The 17,841-nt window shown below is 47.1% G+C and overlaps 2 protein-coding genes across 3 annotated transcripts in view; one reads left to right on the top strand and one right to left on the bottom strand.

The window, feature by feature from the left end:
- Positions 1-3,756, top strand: part of LOC110480499 (integrator complex subunit 6-like) — a 39,694-nt gene extending 35,938 nt beyond the window's left edge. For both annotated transcript variants that reach the window (XM_021548485.3, XM_021548484.3), the window contains 3 exons: positions 120-512; positions 1,866-1,959; positions 2,383-3,756. In XM_021548485.3, the coding sequence (XP_021404160.2) occupies positions 120-512; positions 1,866-1,959; positions 2,383-2,482 (587 nt within the window). In that variant the 3' untranslated portion in view covers positions 2,483-3,756. The remainder of the gene's footprint in view (positions 1-119; positions 513-1,865; positions 1,960-2,382) is intronic.
- A 9,340-nt stretch (positions 3,757-13,096) lies between these two features.
- On the bottom strand, positions 13,097-17,720 carry MMGT1 (membrane magnesium transporter 1). The gene is made up of 4 exons (XM_021548350.2): positions 17,606-17,720; positions 17,136-17,188; positions 16,199-16,302; positions 13,097-15,242 (listed from the first exon to the last, which is right to left on the bottom strand). The coding sequence occupies exons 1-4, from the start codon at positions 17,685-17,687 to the stop codon at positions 15,080-15,082; spliced, it is 402 nt and encodes a 133-aa protein (XP_021404025.1). The 5' UTR covers positions 17,688-17,720; the 3' UTR covers positions 13,097-15,079.
- Positions 17,721-17,841: the final 121 nt, after the last annotated feature.

The raw sequence follows: 17,841 nt of genomic DNA, 5'->3' as shown, positions 1-17,841 counted from the left end.
ATTGGAGTCTTGTCCAGTGCTGTCAGATTGCTACACAGCACTTCAGACAAAAAGGATACAGAACTGCTTCTGTTTGGTTCTTTTGATGCACCAGTAAGATATGTATTTTTCACTTGTAGATACCAGTAACAGTGTTGTCCAGGATGGCAATGGAGAGAAGAAAGCAGAAAATTGTCAGTCAGTGGAGAAGCAAATTGATGGCTTACCTGTGCAAATGGCTCCTGTGGTTCCAGCTGCTGTGGGAGAGGATGAGATGTTGCCCAACGACTTAGACTCCTTACCTGTTGAATTCAATTGTTTAAGTGAAGATGGGTTGGATCATAAACCTGGTACCAACGCACTAGTTCGAGGGCCTCTGAATTACAGTGTGAGTGGAGATGACCAAAAGCGGGCCATGGAGTCTACTTCTGAATCTGTGCCAAATTCCTTTAAAATAACACCTACCATGTTGGAAGGAAGCAATGCTGACATCAAAATTAAAGTGATGAAAGAGGTTCGCAAACCTGGAAGAAGTAAGTTATTTGGGTTTCTTTATTTTAGTAGCATATATTATATGTGGTGTGAGAAAGAAGACTTTCCCTGGAAGGAAGGAGCTGTTTTCAATACACACACAACTTTAGATTTTGAGCAATTTTTGGTTGCTCATAAATGAGCAATAGAGGGCAAAAAGGGAGGAAATGCTGAGTTGAAGTTCAGACTTGTGCTTAGGAGGTTGAGTGCCAAGTCACCCTGTTTGCCCTGGAAGAGAGGTTACCTGGTGTAAGAGGTGCCCTGTGAAAGCAGCACCTTTCAGAGGTTTTGGTACCAGTGATTAATGAGACTGAATACTCTGCTTTAGGCTGCACTGCACCTGTGTACACAAAAAGTGTACTTGCTGCTCTGTGTCCATCAAAACTCCCTTGTGCAGGGCAAAGGCACATCTCTGTAAGGGTGTGCATCTTGGAATATGCTTGAAAGGGAATAGTAACAGTTTATAGCAGAGTGATTTTTTTAAAATTTTGTGAGACTAATTAGCGATGAAACACTAAAAGATACAAACTCTTAAGAACTGAAGACTAAAAGTGACAGTCTGCAAAGTGGGCTCATCCAGTTTTATACCAAATTAATGCCTAGTAAATGGTGGTGCAGCATAAAACTGTGTTCAGTGTGAGTCACCTGTCTTGCTGCAGAATTCAAGCAGTCATCAGAGAAAGAAGCTAAATTTTTGTGGCTTGAATATGTAATCTGTTCAGATGTCTGACCATTTATGCTCCCTCTGCCTACTGCATCACTGAGCAGACTCCTGGTTACAGCACCATAAATGTATTCATTCAGGGGTCAGTTATGGGAAATAGTGAAACAATGCTGATTTCAAATTTATTTCCAATTCAGTATGTCCAGTTTACTCTTTGCAGTGGACATACCTTGTACCAATGGGACAGTCATATTGTGCTCACACTAAGGGTTGATAATTTGTCTTTCAAGAGATGTAATGGCAACCTCTGCTTTCAGAAACGATGGCTCCAGGCCAGATCAGGGTTTGGTGGCCATGTGCATGTTAACTGTGATCGTGGAAATGGGAGGCTTCTCTCTACCAGACTGCATTTTCTGAGGATAAATGCTCCTACCTACTGCTTTTCAAAGAGAACCTTAATCTTTGGTGCCACATTTGAATTCCCAGATCATCAGTATTCCTTTAAATTATTCTATCGCCTCTGTTCTGCTCTTAAACCTAATGCAGGTGTTTTTCTTGCTTTATGTGTTTTACCCTGCAGAGATACATGAAACTGGGTTTTTTTTTTTCATTTTTGGCTCTTGAGCTTTTCTGAAATTACATCTGAAACATTCATTTTTAATACATGGTTGAATTTTTATCTCTTTTTTAGATTATGAAAAAATATTTTCTCTTCTTGAGGAGGTGCAAGGACCTATGGAAATTCAGAAGTATTTCATTGAATTTGCTATCAAGGAAGCAGCAAGGTTTGTATAGATAGAAAGGACTCAGAGTCATAATTTTAATATTGATTTAGGTCATGGTAGTAAATAATAAACTTTATCAGTGCTAGTTTCTGATTTTCTGTTTTGACATATTTAAATTATAATTGTTTTAGTGGTCAAACTACTGTTACATTTTTTGTAGCAAATGATCTTCACTGAAAGTTTAAATACGAAATAGATAACAGGTTGTTCCTGAAGACAACTCAAAATACAAGTGGGTTGAGGAGGGGCAGATGTATTAAATGAAATTTTCTAGCCATTCTAATGTCACAAATAAAACAAGCTCTTCCCTACTGGAAACGGAGAGCCTCTGGTAATATGATTTGTTATGGCTGAATACTCTTTGAGTTGATAAACTGTATTTTTGGAAGAAGAAATTTATTTTTTTCTCCCTCTCTTCTGTAGGTTTAAAAAACGGGTCTTAATACAACACTTAGAGAGAATACTAGAGGAACTAGATTTCACCAGCCCACCCAACAGAGTTAATCATGTCAACAGTAGATAATAATGTACCAGCCAGACGAATGTGGACCAGGAACGAGTTTGCTGTGCCACAGAAGAGTGGAAGAGGACGTAGCTGCTGCCCTCACCATCTTGGCAGTCAAGTGATTTTACTGTCACAGTCTGAGAAGAAGCAGTGGAGCTTTAACTTTCAGAGCCTGATTCGGCAGAAGCTGGGTTATAACCTTAAGGATTTGCTATGAAAGGTGTGGCTTTTTCCTGTGGAGGGTGCTCTTTGCTCAACAGGCGGAAGAAAATAACCATTGCTGCCCCTCCTGCAGGTGATGAGAATTTACTCATTTGAACGCTGTCATTAGACATTTACGTGCTATAGGCAGCAGGTTGCACTAAAACGGGGCACTGTCAAATGCACACACTGTCTGCATCGTGGAGAGAGCCCGTGTGTTCCCAAAAAACCCTCCCAGAAACACCTGCACTGGTAAAATTGCATGTTGCCACCACAGAGACAAGGGTCTTGTTCCCAAGAACTGCTAGCCATGCCTTTAAACTTGAGATTCAGTGTAGATTGAGAGTAAAGAAACTGCTATTGTGTTAATGAAAGCTAAAGACAGCCCTGTGACTGTTACCACCTGATGGTCACTAAACAATCTACCTCAGACTCTCTTCTGTTTTGTCTGCAGACATTATGAAAGTGCACCTGAGGCTTCCCAGGTCCCCGACTTCAGTTCTCTTTCATCCTGTGAGGAGGACGGAGATTCTTCAGGTGGCCTTGGCACACGCTGTGCTTTGGAAGCACTAAAAGGAAACGCTTTTAAAAACGTGTATTTTAATGTTCATACAAAAGAGATTATTTTGAACAGTATTGTTACCAGATCACTAATTTGATATTTTAACTGTATAAATTTTTTGGAGCATATGTATATATAAAATAAACCATTTTATTAATTTTTAAGAAGTGCTAATCTGAGGAGTCTATAGCGGGCAGCACTGAGTTCCTCCAGTTGTCTGTTACTAGCAGACTGAGGATATTTTTGTAAAACCAGCTGAACCTGGTCTTTCACATCCTCAGACACAGCTTGTGGTGTTAGCTGCGGAATGTGTTTGTACCCTGGAGCAGCTACCCAGGCGTCACTCAGTTTGGCCTCTGGGGTGCACATTTTTACTCAGTTTTGAGGGCTGTAAGTTCCAGTTTACCAAACCCTTGGTTACCTGAGCTGGTATCCTCTCCTCTGTTCCTCTTAATTCTTTTGTCCAAAGGCAATTTCATATATGACACAACATACAAAGAAGACTGAAGCCACCTGCATATAATTTTTTTTCCTTTCTAAAGCAGTACCAGTAGTGCTTTTTTTTTTTTTTTTTCCTTTCTAAAGCAGTACCAGTATGGAGTGGCTCTTGGAACGAGTGTGTATTTTCAGTTGTTTGCTCATAATCTCCTCTGATCCTCTAACAGCTTTCTTTGAAAGACAGGTTAAAGTTGTGCTCATGATGACTTGTGCTCTTGGCCTCGTATGTGAAATATCCCAGGGATTCCAGTGGACTGGCCAGGCAGGGAAACATTGTCATGGTGAGCCTGTGCTTCTCTGTTCCTGCTGGTATTTTTAGTACAAGCCAGTCTGTGAGACATCTTTTCCATCCTCTCTGAAGCAGTGGCCTTGGTTTCCTTGGAAGATGCAGTTTGACCATTGGAATGACACCAGTGAAATGCAAGAAGGAAATGAAATTCAAGAAGGAAGTGAAATACAGCAACAACAAATCTCTGCCACAGTGTATATGAATGAAGTGCCATAGGAGAAGGCATTACTATAAGTGTGCCCTGATTCTTAGAAGTAACTTTTATTCATCTGTGCAGATGAATAGAATTGAATATCTGTTTTAAAACCCCACAAATACCTTGAAATTATACAAAGGGGGATTTACTCCTTCAAATTTCGTATGGCAGCTGTTTCTCACTGTGATGGACATCCCATGCCAAGTGTTGGACTCTTCTAAGGGATTTTATTTATGGAGGGTCAGATATAATGTGCATACCTCATTGTAAAATTGCCTGGTTAAATGCATCAAGTTGCATGTAATGTACTATTCCTGAAGTAGTAGGTGATAAGAGGAGACAGCTTTCTTCCATATAATTAATGGCTGATTAATTGTCATCACCGATTCCAGAGACACTCACTTGATCACTGTGTGTCTCAGCAGGGGCCATATTTTTAACCAGTGACCTTGGTAGTGTGTAAATCTGCTCTTTTGGTGGGATGCAGTTGGCTGCCAAATCAGCTGCAAGGAGCTGGTAACTTCCATGCACTCGTCACCTCAGAAACTACAGAACATTCAAGTGCAAGCAGTGGGAATTTGACCCCTGCCTCACCATTATTTTATCTGAATAGACTACATTTGGATTAGAATATTTGAGCAGCAGGAACCATATAGTGAACTGGACATGAGTCTTCATAAGAAGGAAGGAAGGAAGATATCCTCAGGGGTTGTGTCAGTGCAGAGATGAAGAAGGAGCAACACCAGTGATGGAGAACGCACGCAGCCCTGAATTCCACATGGAAATTGCTCATGCAGGAGGCAGAAAATGTTCCACAGCTGGTTTAAGAAGATTGTTAATGGAGAGAACTCCTTGTGAGCCAGACCCCAGTGCTGGATATGGGTGGGACATGCCTTGAACAAATACAGTCACAAGCTGTGCTGGCACTTTGGGGACAGCCAGGAGAGCCATGCTGGTGTCAGGCCTTGCCTTTCCTGGTATAGACCATAGCCCAGCAGCAAGAGCTATGTCACCAGGGCTGTGACCTGTATCACAGCAGGAGTGTCCCTCAGCAAGGGCTCAGGAGAGAGTGTGGGTCCACTGATTCATCCTGGAATTGGAAGTGGTTTGTGCTTTGCTCAAACTTAGATTTTTGAGCCCTTGTTTATATGTAAGGTTGAAATAATGTGGCACAGTTGAATGTTGGGAAGTAGGGGAAAAATATGGCTCTGTGTTTCCTGTAAGGAGCATTGTTTAACAATCTGAATTAGCAAATTTAGCACTTGCCTTCCTTGGATAGGAAGGGTTGTGAGGTGCTTTGGAGTCTGGATACCTGTGCGAGTTCTGCATCTGAGGGTTTTCTGACCCTCTCTTAACTAGGCCTCCTCAGTACGTGTTGCCTTTATTTTTTCCCTTGTAGACATCAAGGGTTTTTCCTCCTGAGCCATGCAATTCCCAGGCTGGTCACTGTGGCAGGTGTCTGTTGGGTGTTACTGTTCCCAGTCTGGGGGTGCAGTGCATTTATGGTGGGCACATGTATTCTTGCCCAGGTTTAACCAGCATCAGAGAGTGATTGTCAGCTTCCAAAATAGCAGCTGCAGAGGCTGTAACTGTGCTGTGGACAAGCAATTTTATGTCTCCCTTTGCAGGAAACTGTAAAAAACAATCCCCAAATCTATTTTTTTTTTTTTTTTGGTAATTTTCTCCTGGTTCTTCTTCTAAACTGCCTGGCTGAAATGGCAGCAGTGTGGGCTGTTAGAGTTTCATTTCTTTTAGTCTGTTCTTTAGTATCTGCTAAGAAACTTCTGATGGAAAAATACAAGAAATGCATTACCTAACAGAAACAAATGGTTAAAAAAACCTGTAAAGCTCAATTACAGTGTTTCATACCAGCAACATGGCAACATCACACCTTAAGCAAATGGACTTGAGAGTGCTTGTCTTGAGAATGTGCAACCTAGTTAAGCAGAAAACAAGGCCAAAGACACTTCAGATCTGGCAGACAGGAGGCTTGGCAGAGATCTGGAGGAAGGATGTTAGTCACTGGAATTAAAAGGAGCTGCTGCTTGCAGGTCTGCAAAAACAAGTTGAGGTCTATCCTAAGTGGAAAAGGAAGAAGCTGGAGAAGAAGAATGCCTTGGGATTTAGCAAAAATCTTCTGGCCTGCAGGAATTGTTGAGCTGTGTTCTAAATCTGAATTCTAAGATCATTTCAAGGAGGATGGACTAAACAAAAAATGTTGAACTTTCCTGAAATAATCCATTCAGTTGCATTGCAACCTGGCTTGTTTCTTCACTGAAAGGCTTGGCTTGGCTTTGGCATTGGTGTTTTTCTTCTCTCAGTCTGTGATGTGGTGTTGTCTCTTGGTAGTGGCTAAAGCAGCATGGCAGGGAAGCTCTGTGGTTGTCCATGGAGCTGGGAGTGCAGACAGGGGCTGTGGGAAGAATTGGTGGAAAAGGCAGGTGCTGCTTGTGTGCTGTGGGAGGTAGTTCAGCTTCACCTCTTCCATGTCAAATCCTTCATTTTAAAAGTGCACAAGATGCTTTTCAGGGCTGGGAGCACAGATCTGATGCCTTGAGCAGCTGATTACTCAGAGTTCAGAGGATGGATGTGCCAAGGAAGGAGTTAAATTGTTGTACAGACTTGTACAGCCAAGTGGTAGATGCTGGAGGATGTTTCCATAGGCAGTGGAAGAACTGAGCTGCACTTGCCTTCACCCGCTCGGCTTTGCCAGGAATGGGGACTGCTGGTACCGTGTAAGGAAAATGCCCTTCAACAGTGCTCAAAGCAGCTGCATATTTCTTCAGATTTTGAGCTTGGGATGAAGCTCTCAAAGAATTTTTATTGAAGTCCAAAAGACTTGAATAGTTTGGCCTGGAAATGGTGAAATAGAAACCTCAGACGAGATTTTTGCTGTAGATCTGATGTTTTGGAGAGCTTGGGGAAGTTTTATCTTTACATCTGCAGTGGGAATTTGATGGCTGTTTCTTAGTCCTGGACCATCTCCAGCTGCAATGGAAGTAGCTGGATCCTTGGCAATTGAATATGCTTGCTGTCATCTCCATCACTGTCACTCCTCTAATGCAAACAGTCTTGCATAATGTCCCTTAAAATATTGGGCACCTCTGGTAATTTGCTGTATCCCAGTGCTCCACTTGCCACTGCTGAGCAGCTGGTAGGAGGAACAGAGCTTTTTGGGGATGATCCCCATGGTGTGTGCTCATTTACAAAGTACTTTAGAGCCCTGCAGAATGCTGAACAGGAGGAGAGGGTTGTAAAGCATTTTGGTAGTTACTAGGGTAAAGCTTTTTTTGCGTGGTCAGTCTGTTTCTTTACTCCAGAGCAGGTGTATATTTTAATGTTAAATTGTCTCTATAAGTATTTAATATGTAGAATATATCAAAGAGGTTCAGTCTTGTAAAGGATGGAGTTGGGAGACGTTTCCCCTTGCTTCATCTTGCAGCTGTGACCCATGTGCTTGTGCAGAGGTGGCCCTTGCAAGGGAAGGATGCTGGGCTGTGCTGCTCAGGTTTTCCACAGGGAGGGACTGCTCTGGAACCATCCCAGGTCTTAGATCAGTGTAAATAGGCAAGGGAGCTGATTTTTGCTGGGTTTGTGGAAATGCACTTATTGTTTCTTGAGGTGGTGGTAGCAGTGTGAGCAGTTCCTGTCTGGGCACAGCTTTGGGAGCTGAGGAAGCTGTCGGGGTTTTTGGAGTTTGAGCAGCCACAGGTCGGGTCAGGGCACGCTGCTGAAGTGGCTGCCTGATCCCTTGGCACTGGGTGTCTCAGGGATCAAGGGTGCTTTCCTAAGCAGGACAGAAATAAAAATGAGCCCTGTTCCCCAAGACTAGAAAGTGATTAAAAAAAAGGCATTTTGCTGATTGCAGATGATTATAATGCAGCTGTTCGACAGTGACATTCCAGCCATGGAAAAATAACATTGATTCTTTGAGCTGTTTTCCAGTCTGCGCAGCATATTAAAACCCTTCATGCACAGCTGGCACATTTAACTTTGATTATGTTGTTGAAGTGACTGATCTGAGAGCAGCCTGGATCCCAGTTGCTTGCAGAATTTGAAAATAAGATTGTTCCAATTCATCTGCAGTTGGTTATTTTGGAAGAGAGACAAGCTATCTTGAGCACTTTTAGGGCTGCTAATTAAAGTCCTGTGGCTCTCCTCTGAGAGTGTCTTTAAAGATGGATGGAGGGACTTACCCAAGGTCATATAGTGTGTCACTGACAAAGATGATTATGAATTCTGTGCCCTAATTTGGTCTTGCACACTTGAATTATTTCTCTGGTGTGGACAATCCCACCACAAACCAACACACTGGCTGCTGGGCTGTTGTACATGTCAGTGGGTTCCTTCCTCCCTGTGCTCTCCCACCTGCCAGCTGGGTCTGGCATGGGAGCAGCGTGAGATGGAGGAAGGACAGGCTCCGTACTGCTTCCCCATGGAGGTGACTGCAGTGGGTGCCTTTTGGCTGGAAGTGTGCTTCTGGGGCTGGAAAAAAGCAGGAGCTTGGAAATGAAGGTAGGAGGACTGCAGAGAAGCTGCCCAAGCCTTTTGGCATTTGTGGTGGTACTGCCTCTTTGTTAAGAGTTTGGCTTTTGACCTGAGCTGCTCCAGCACCTTTCCTTTCCCAGCTCAGCGAAAACACATTTCAAAATTCTGCTGACATCCGTGGGTTCAGGGCTCCTCCTTCTGCACACACAGAACTTAGAAGCTGCTATCCAAAATGATCATTAGTGGAAAAGGAGATGGTGTGGGACTCGGGAGCTGTGGAAGAGGCTGTTTTAAGTGTCTCACATCCATCAAACTCTCCCGCAGGAGTTGTGTCAGAGAACAGGAATGCCAGGAGCTGGATGTGGGCAGGACGTGCTGGGGCTCGGTGAGCTGGGAAGGCTCTCACCGAGCTGCTGCTGCGGCAGCGCCTGCGGCTTCCAGCAGGTGAAACCGGGTCAGAGCAACTCCTGGGAACTGGCTGTGAATTCCCCCAGGAAAGGCAGGTACTGGTGAGTCACGGCCCAGGCTGTGATGGGAAGGTTGCTGGATAATAGCTTGAGCGATGGTGGTGGCTTCTCTTCACACATCAGGACCCTGAGGAGGCTCTGACCTCGTGGGGCAGCTGAAAGCTGTTCTTTGTCTGGGTTCCAGGTGGCCAAAGCTGAATTCCTGCAAATGTAGATATAACAGGCCCTCCTTCCCAGGGTATGCCTTGCACCCCTGGACCTGGTGTACCTACTGTTGAAGGGAGAAGGGGTTGTCAGGGTAAGGAGATGAAAGGGACAGCTCTTGCTATGATAGGAAAGCAAGAGAGAGGTTGAAAACCTTTCCCTGTTGATATTCAGGCACGAGGTGGGAGCTCCTGTGAAGGGATTGACCAGTGGTGAGTTTGGGAGGTCGGTGCTGTGCTCAGTGTGAACCTGGCGTGGGGCCCTCTGAGGGGGTTTGTGCTGATGGAGTGCTCTGCTCTCTCTGGAGCTCATCTGTCATGACTCACTTATTTCACTGCTCCTGTTTTGACTTGTACTTCATCTCTGTGGAGCATCCCGCTGCTCTGCTCCTGGGGTTTGAGCCTCAGGTCTGTCCCTTTCAAGCTCTGCAGCTGCTGCCTGAGCACAAGAAGGCAGATGAGAAAGTGCCTTGAGACTCCCCTGCCCACTGCTCCCATGCTGGGAGGCAGCTCAGGCTGTTCCCATGGTTGTCCTCCCTGCCAGCCCAAGGCAGCCCAAGGCAGCAGCATGGCCATGGCCACGCTTGACCATCACTAGATTGGTGTTTTTAACCAGCCCTGGTGCATCCTATAGGATATGTGGTCCCTCCCATGGGAGATGAACATGGGCCTCACCCTGCTGTGGGTTTTCCTTTGTGATCTGAAGCTGCTGTATTTAAACATGTAGGGAAAGTAGACTGGCTCCAGCTTCAGAATGGTGGTGGTGAATTAGAAATGGTGCCACAATCCCCAAGTCCCTCAGCAGAGATCTGTGTGTGACAGGACACTGTAGAGCAGCATGGTGGCCTTGGGCAAGGAGGGGGCATTATCTGACCCCTTCTCTCCCCTCCATGTGCTTTGCATTGTGCTGGGGAGGTGGTGCCTCACTGGGGGCTCACCCAGACCTGTGGGTGCCTTGGAGGCTTCAGCAATGTCCCAGGGAGTGACAGCCTGGTGTGGATGTGGGGAACAGGAGGCCCTCTGTGGCCTGCCTGCCAAACTGGCCACTCCAAAACTGCTTTGGGCTGCATCCTGCTTTGTGCACTTCTGCTTCAGCCTTTGCTGTGCACAGAGGATGCTCCTCCTGCATCCTGCAGTGGAACAGAGACCTCCTGGGGCAGGGACAAGGGATTCTGGCTCCAGGGACAGCAGCACTGGCCTTTTGTGGCTGGAACTGAACTGCTCTAAAATATACAGAAGAAATACCTTGGGGGAGGAGGGAAGTATTTTCTTTCCTTCTATTATTTATTTTTTCTCAAATGCAAAGTGAAGTGCCCCTGCAGCATGGCCTCCCTCTGGCAGATCCTGGGGAAACTGGTTCAGCCAGCACCAGTCTGGGCAGGGAGGGCACTGCCAGTGCTGGGTGCTCTGCCTGGCAGCACTGGGGCATGAACTGGGAATAAACATCCACATCTCTCCATGTGGGGGGCTGTGGGTTCCCCAGGACCACTAGCATAGGGTGAGCCATTGATAATCCAAATGTCACCTTTTATTTATTTTTTTTCCATCTCCCTTCCTATTAAAATGGCCTAGGAAGCTGTGACACCACATAGCCTGGGTCCCTGCCAAGGAGCCCTGGGGCTTGTGTTCCTGCTCATGCTGCCAGACTCCCGGCTGCCTTGCTGCTCTGTGAACTCCCATTTGCCTTTCTTGGCTGGAAAAAGGATTAAGTTAGCAGGACAGGAAAATTAATTAGCTGCCATTTTAAGGATGTAGCTTTCGTCGCAGTCCGAAGTGTTTTGAAATGGCATTGTGTCACTGAGACCAAGCTGGGGTTGATTAAAAGGCTTTTACCTGCCGGAATATCAGATTTATTTCCGCCGGGGTTCTGCCCCTGGTGATTATGGCTTCAAGGTGAACCTCAAGGCCAAATCCAAGGAGTGTTTTGCCTTCACTGTTAGTGCTGGCTGTGGAAAGCTGGTACCAAAGTCTTTTCTGCTTGTTTAACATTCAAAATAGCCTTGCTTTGCCCTTCCCCTCTGCAGGCAGCCTGCCAGTCTGGCACAGCATGGCTGGGACAGCAGGGAACTGCAGAGCTGCAGCTTCCCTGCCTGGCTGGGGGCCTTCCCACAGGGAGCCCGGGGGCAGCGCCGTGGCCCCGGATGCTGCAGCCTTCCCGAATTGTCTGGTGGAAAACTGCTGCTGTTGGTGCAGGTGGCAAAAGGGAGCAGAAATGGTGCCACTCTTGGTGGGGGGCTGTATCCAGCTGGAGGATGTCCCCACAGTAATGTCCTTGCTTGAAGGTGTCAGAGGTGGAGAAGGGCAGATCTGCTGCAGTGTGGTGAAGTGCAAGAGAACCTGAACCATGGGAAGTGAGTCATAAGAAAGCCAAAAATCATTTTAGGTTAGAAAATAATAGTCATTCCCTGCTTTCTTCAGCAAGGGGGGCTGTGGGTGCTCCAGAGCACCTGGAAGGGGCCGTGAGCTGCCAGCTTTCCTGAGAAAGCTGTGCTCCACTTTGGGCAGCACTGGGGACATGGGTCCAGACTGCAGCGATGGCTCTGGGACACGCAGATGTGCGACCAGGGGGATTTCCACACATGGTGCTGCAGTTCAGCCCTCACTGACCTCTAGAATAAGTGCTTCTGCCACTGCACTCCCATTCCAGCCTCACAGTGAAGGGCTGCACAAGTGCCCAATCTTTGACACAGTGGTCCCCATTTCCTACCTGCAAGGGTGTAAATGACTGCTGCCCTCTCTAGCAATTCCCCACTGAGCTCTCACTGCAATAGTTAAAAAACCCAGCAAAATTAATGCAGATTATACCTGCTACTTCAGCAGTGAATGGAAATTACCAGCACATATTTTTTATTTTACTATTTAATGTAGTAGAAATATCACGGCTTGTAGCCAAAGCAATTCAAGATGTGACGGCTGTAAATGTGCATTGGGCGAGGCTGGAAACTCTCCAGTCTAATTCAAGAAACTCTTGGCTCAACTCTTGCTTTGCTTTTGAAGAAGAGAAGCTCATCTATGAAGAACCCTATGCTGCAAGGTAAGCACGAGATGGCTTTGGGAGCTGGTTAAGGTACCCCTTCCCAAAACACCAGCTTTATTGGTGTTTTCCCCTTGTATGCTGTGCTGGATGCAGAACTGCAGCAGCACAGAAAGCAGATGAGGGGTGAGCCTGCTGCTCTCTCTGGTGCAATCCTGATGGATGCTGTAGTTGAGCAAACTCCTCCAGTGCTTTGCTAACTTTTCAACCTCCCCCAGTGGAAAAGCAGAGCAAGGAGTGGAAAGTGATCTTGCTCAAGCACAGGATTTTAACTATCGCCAGCCCCGGGAGCAGCCCGAGTGTTTCCCCCAGTGACTGTTGCAACACCAGACCTTGCAGGAGCCTGTCCCGTGGGCTGGCAGGGTAGATTAGCACATGGTAGAAAAGCCTTTACTGTGGTTAAACTGAAGACAGAAAATATGTCAGCTCTGCCAGAGAGGATGACGAGGAGCCTCAAAGGCAAGCAGATCCCCAGGCTGGTAATATTTCCCTAAGTGTTTTATTCAGCTACTTGCAGCTATTTTGATCCCCCCTTCTGATCTTAATCTCCCAGCAATGAACACCAGGCCAAGACAGCACTTTCACACAGAGCTGCTATAATTAAGGCAGTCATTTCATGTCAGTGCTGGGCAGTCACTTTTAGTCACTCAACAGGGATTTGCTGCAGGATGGTCAGAAATAAACAAACAAACACTTTAAGGATATCAATTTTTATTTGACATTGTGAGATCAATAAGAAAAAATAGTCTGTACAGCTTTGTGATAGAACTGCTGCTGCTGCAGACTGAGGCTACTCCTCATGAGAAGGGCCTTGAGGGAGCCCCAGGGTGCTCCCAGGACCTGCTCTGAGCAGCAGGTGATGTTCTCCACCTCCCTCTCCCATCAGCACCTCACACCTCGGGCAGGTCCCTGTAGCCTTCCAGCAGCACAAACGGGGCTTCTCAGATGTTTTGTGTGAGCAGCTCTGCTCTAAGGCCCTCTGCTCAGTGCAACCATGGCTGCAGAACCTGTCTACAACAGTGGTTACTGAGCTCCTGCTGTGCTTCTCCCTCCCTCTGCCAACTCTGTTTCTCCTCTGCCCCACAAGGCCACCTGGCCCGTGTTCAGCCTCCCCTTGGTGCAGCAGCCCTGTTCCCCAAGGGACCAGCTCTGTCCACGGTGAAGGGCTGACCCAAAACTATTTCCGAGGCCTTTGGTGCTGGCAGGAGCTGATTTGTGACACCAGCAAGAGGAGAACCAGGACACTTTAGCAACTAATCCTGCAGCTCAGATGCTTTCAGCTGGCAGAGTAACCCCTTCTAATCAAACCCAGATGCTTAAGAGTGATTGTAGAGCAGCAGCCATGGATATTGCTCGAGCACTGGGGCACCCACTCCATAGGACGGGCAGAGCTAGAAAAAGAGACTTCGGTTTACACAGTATTTTTGCCGAGCTTTTTGCCTTTGACAGTTCTTAACAGTTTAAAAAAATACCAAACACAATTCAACAGATGCCAGGACAAAAGGCTGAGTTTCCACTGTGCCAGTGAAACATCCTCCAACCAGGGCAAATTCTCACTGGGCCCACCAGTATCTCAACCTACCCTCCCTCTGCTGTGTCAGGGAGGTGAAAAGCCAGACCAAGAGAGATTTTAGTATTGATTCAGCCCCTGAGGGGAGATAAGAATTTAGACATAAGTAAGAGTTAAGGACAGTATGATCAGTTCTAATACATGAAATCAAGACAGTAATATTAAATCAACAAGGGGCTCAGCTGGAAAAATGAAGGTGGAAGAATCTGTTGGCAAAAAAGGGGTTGCTGTCCTGGATTAGTGCCAGCAAACAGAGCAAGCTGCTAGACCCTACCCCCGGATCACTCACAGAAGGGACACTTTTTACTGATACTTAAATATGAAGATGACTTGGAGGTTGTAGCTGGTGCCAACACCGTGTTCAGCACGTACACAACGTTCAGCACTCCCCGGTTCACAGCCAGAGTGTGGCAGCTGAGCTGAGCTGCCTCCCCACAGCAGCACCAACGCACAGCCACAGCCCAGGAACCTGGGGCAACTCACGTGGAACAAAGGAGGGCAACGAGGAAGTAACGTGGTAGTGAGAAACCAGGAAAAAAAGAATAACCCTTCACACAACTGTTTTTCAGCATTATAAAAAAATAACAATGAAAGCAATCACTTTGACTCCCCCTGCCACACCGTGCTGGTGTCCCACAGGCATTCTAGGATCAGGTGCTGCCCCTTTTCCTGCTGTTCAGTGATGCAGTGCACACAGCATTTCTGAGGGGATCCGTAGACTGTAGTGCAAGCAAACTGAGAAAATAAATACACTCAAACAGTCCCTCCTGTCAAAGAACATCAGTTGCAGGAAAAACTAGCTTGCTTTTTGTTTTAACTGAAGTTAAGTTAGCCGCAACTCGTTTTAATATCTGAAACTTTGAAGATGTGTTTCACAGCATAACTGTAGAATTTACACTGCATTGCCAATCCACAATTCAGTCATTCTCATTAACAGTGTACAAAGAAGGTCATTAGTTTATATATATATATTTATATATATATATATTTTATAAAGTCTGGAAGATCAATATAAATACTGCTCCAGAAATTAAAAAAAGTGTTTACATCCCCGACTTCAATATTACATCTCAGTGTCCTGGGTTATTGGTATCATCTGTAAAAGTCTTAGCGGCGCAGAGGTTCAAGTTTTCGAAATTTCAGTGCCGAGCTGGATGACAAAGCATCTTGGTTTGAAGAAGAATTCACTGTGTCTGGGGACTGGAACAATACTCTACCACGATGATTAAATACATAAAAAGATGGGTGGTTCCTTAATGTGTCAAATGTCCTTCAAAATAAATGCAAAAAGCCAAGGTTAATACTCTTTCAGAGCAGGGAGTTTAGAACAGTCAGTCTGGGGCGTATTGACTTTAGACACAAAAATACAAGTTTTCAATCCAAACTCTTGCTTGCTTTTAAGTTTCCTAAACTGAACAATGAGGAAATACACAGTTGTGAAAAAGACCACAAGATGTCCACGTCACCAACTTCCCCTTCCTTTCCGGGGCTCAGGAGCAGCCTGTGGCTGCTGCTGCAGACATCACATGCCAGCCTTTGTTCAGCTCTCACTTGTGTTAACACCCTGATACTGCTCAGCTTTCCATCCCCCTGGGAGCCTCACACTAAAGGCTGAAATACAATTATGTCAACTTTTTCAATTCCCATACTCCCCTGTGGTTTTGGAAATGGCCAGAGAGACAACATCTGCCCATCCAATTTCCTGTCAGAATCACAGAATATTCTGAGTAGGAAGGGACCCACAAGGATCATTGAGTCCAACTCCAAACTGAACAGCTCATAAAGCAGTTGAACCTATGACCTTGGCATGCTGTAAACAACTATCCTCCTCAAAATTTTGGCCCAAAATCCTTTATTTTCTTAAAAGTCTTACAGATGTCCTGCCTTGAATATACTGAGTGAGACTCAAGTGACTCAGACGTGCAGTCTGAGACCATGTCATGACAGCAGGTGGTGGCTCCTGAGCTCTACTTCCCACCTGCACACTTCATGCCCGTACCAAGTCTGCACAGCAGGATTTCAGACGAGGAAAAGCAAGAAGTTTGATTTCTGCCTGTTATCTAATTCTCCCTTAAACTCAAGACTTTGTTGGCTTTTGCAAGCGTGGCTGCTCCCCTTGGGTGGCTGCCTACAGCACGCATTGAAGGACTGAGCTAAAGATGAGCAATTTCAGTTTGTACAGAGAAGCAGATACCCGTGTGTACAAAAAGAAGAAATCAAACATACTTATTTTTGAGTTCTGAAGTGGCATCCATGTCTTTAAACTCTCCTGCAATATGTGCTATCCCATAGCAGGTGACTGCAAAGGCCAGCAGAGTCTGCAGGACTATCTGCAACAGAGGGAGCACAGTGCAACACACACATTACCCGGTGTTCTGCACATTTACCAAAACATCTCAGCTTTCACACAGTATCTCTGGTGCTTTTCATCCAGTGACAGCAAACAGAGGGGGCATTCCAGCAGTGGGGAAACTGAGGCATGGAAGAATTAAAATTCTCTCCTATTTGCACAGCAGAGCTCCAGCTGCTCCAGCACAGGTCTGGGTTACACCAACTGAATTGACTCACAGAGCTCCTCAGCAAGAGCCTGAGACCAAACACTCTGTTCTCTGCTCTCCAGGACCAAATTCCTGCCAGGAACACTGTGGAGCCCTGGGCTAGGCACTGTGCCTGGCTCTCCCGGGCACCTGATCTCCCTGCCCTTCTGATTAAGGAGAGAGGGAACAGATAACTGAAGTGGAAATTTGAAAAGCAAGCAAATAAAGCAAATAAAAGCTCCCTTCCTGAAGCAGGCTGTGCTGGGATCAAACAGCCACACTGGATAAACATGTCAGCCACCCAGCGCCAGAGGGTGCAGGGTGTTTATGCTGCACAGGAGGTGATGGATGCAAAAGCTCTCTGAGCTACGTTCAGGGGATCCTGGACAGGATGCTCCAGGGTAGTTCTAAAAGAGAGGGAGGCCTGGATCTGGGGTTTGGGGTTTCACTAACAACTACAACATGCTCAGGAAGTTGGGATGAAAATGAAAAATGTGGTTCTTTTTGACAGTGCCAGCTCCAGTGATTAAAAACTACTTTATACTTTATGCTTGCCTAGCACATTAAAAGGAAGCAACTGAGAGACTAAACCACCCCAGTTACACCTTGCACACACAAAAACTTACATCTATGGGCAACGTTTCATCTTCCTTTTCTGTCAACCTCATGTAAGAACGATCTACAAAACAGAAACACACGCACGCATCAAAAACTCCGTGCACGCAAATAAACAGCCCGGCAAGGCGAAACCCCAGAAAAACGGCTGCAAAACACGCGTCAGCCCGGCCCTCCCCGGGCAGCGGGGCCGCCCCGGTGCCGCTGCTCCGGGGCACGGCTGGGCCTGCCGCAGGCGGCCGGGAGAGGCCAGGCCGGAGCCGCGACCCGGCGGGCGGCAGCTCCCCCTTCCCACCCTTCGTTTTCCCCTCCGTTCCCCCGCGCTCCTCCCGGCCCCACGGGCAGGGCCGCCCCCGCCGCCGGGCTCGCGGCTCGGGACGATGATGATGCTGCCGGCCCGGCCCGGCCCCCGCCCCGCGCGCTCCCCGTCGGCCGTGCGGAGGCGCCGGTGCCCCGGGGCGCCCCCCCGGCCGTGACTCACGCTGCGCCGCCGAGAAGGCCGCGTGTGCCAGGGCGAACAGGCCGAGCCCCACCAGCCCCTTCCACACCGACCCCGCCGCCATCGCCGCCCGCCGCCGCCAGGGCGCCCCGGCGCGCCGTGATGGCGTCACCGAGGGGGCGGGGCCAGGCCGCGCCCCGGCGCGCGGAGGGGGCGGGGCCAGGCCGCCGCTTTCCCACGCGGGGCCATTGATAAATTCCGAGCGGTGTGTGAACCCG

Source organism: Lonchura striata, chromosome 14 (genome assembly GCF_046129695.1).
Source record: "Lonchura striata isolate bLonStr1 chromosome 14, bLonStr1.mat, whole genome shotgun sequence".
In the NCBI taxonomy this organism is placed as follows: Eukaryota; Metazoa; Chordata; class Aves; order Passeriformes; family Estrildidae; genus Lonchura; species Lonchura striata.
Note: the sequence above shows the minus strand (reverse complement) of the source record. Positions and strands in the feature narration are given on the sequence as shown.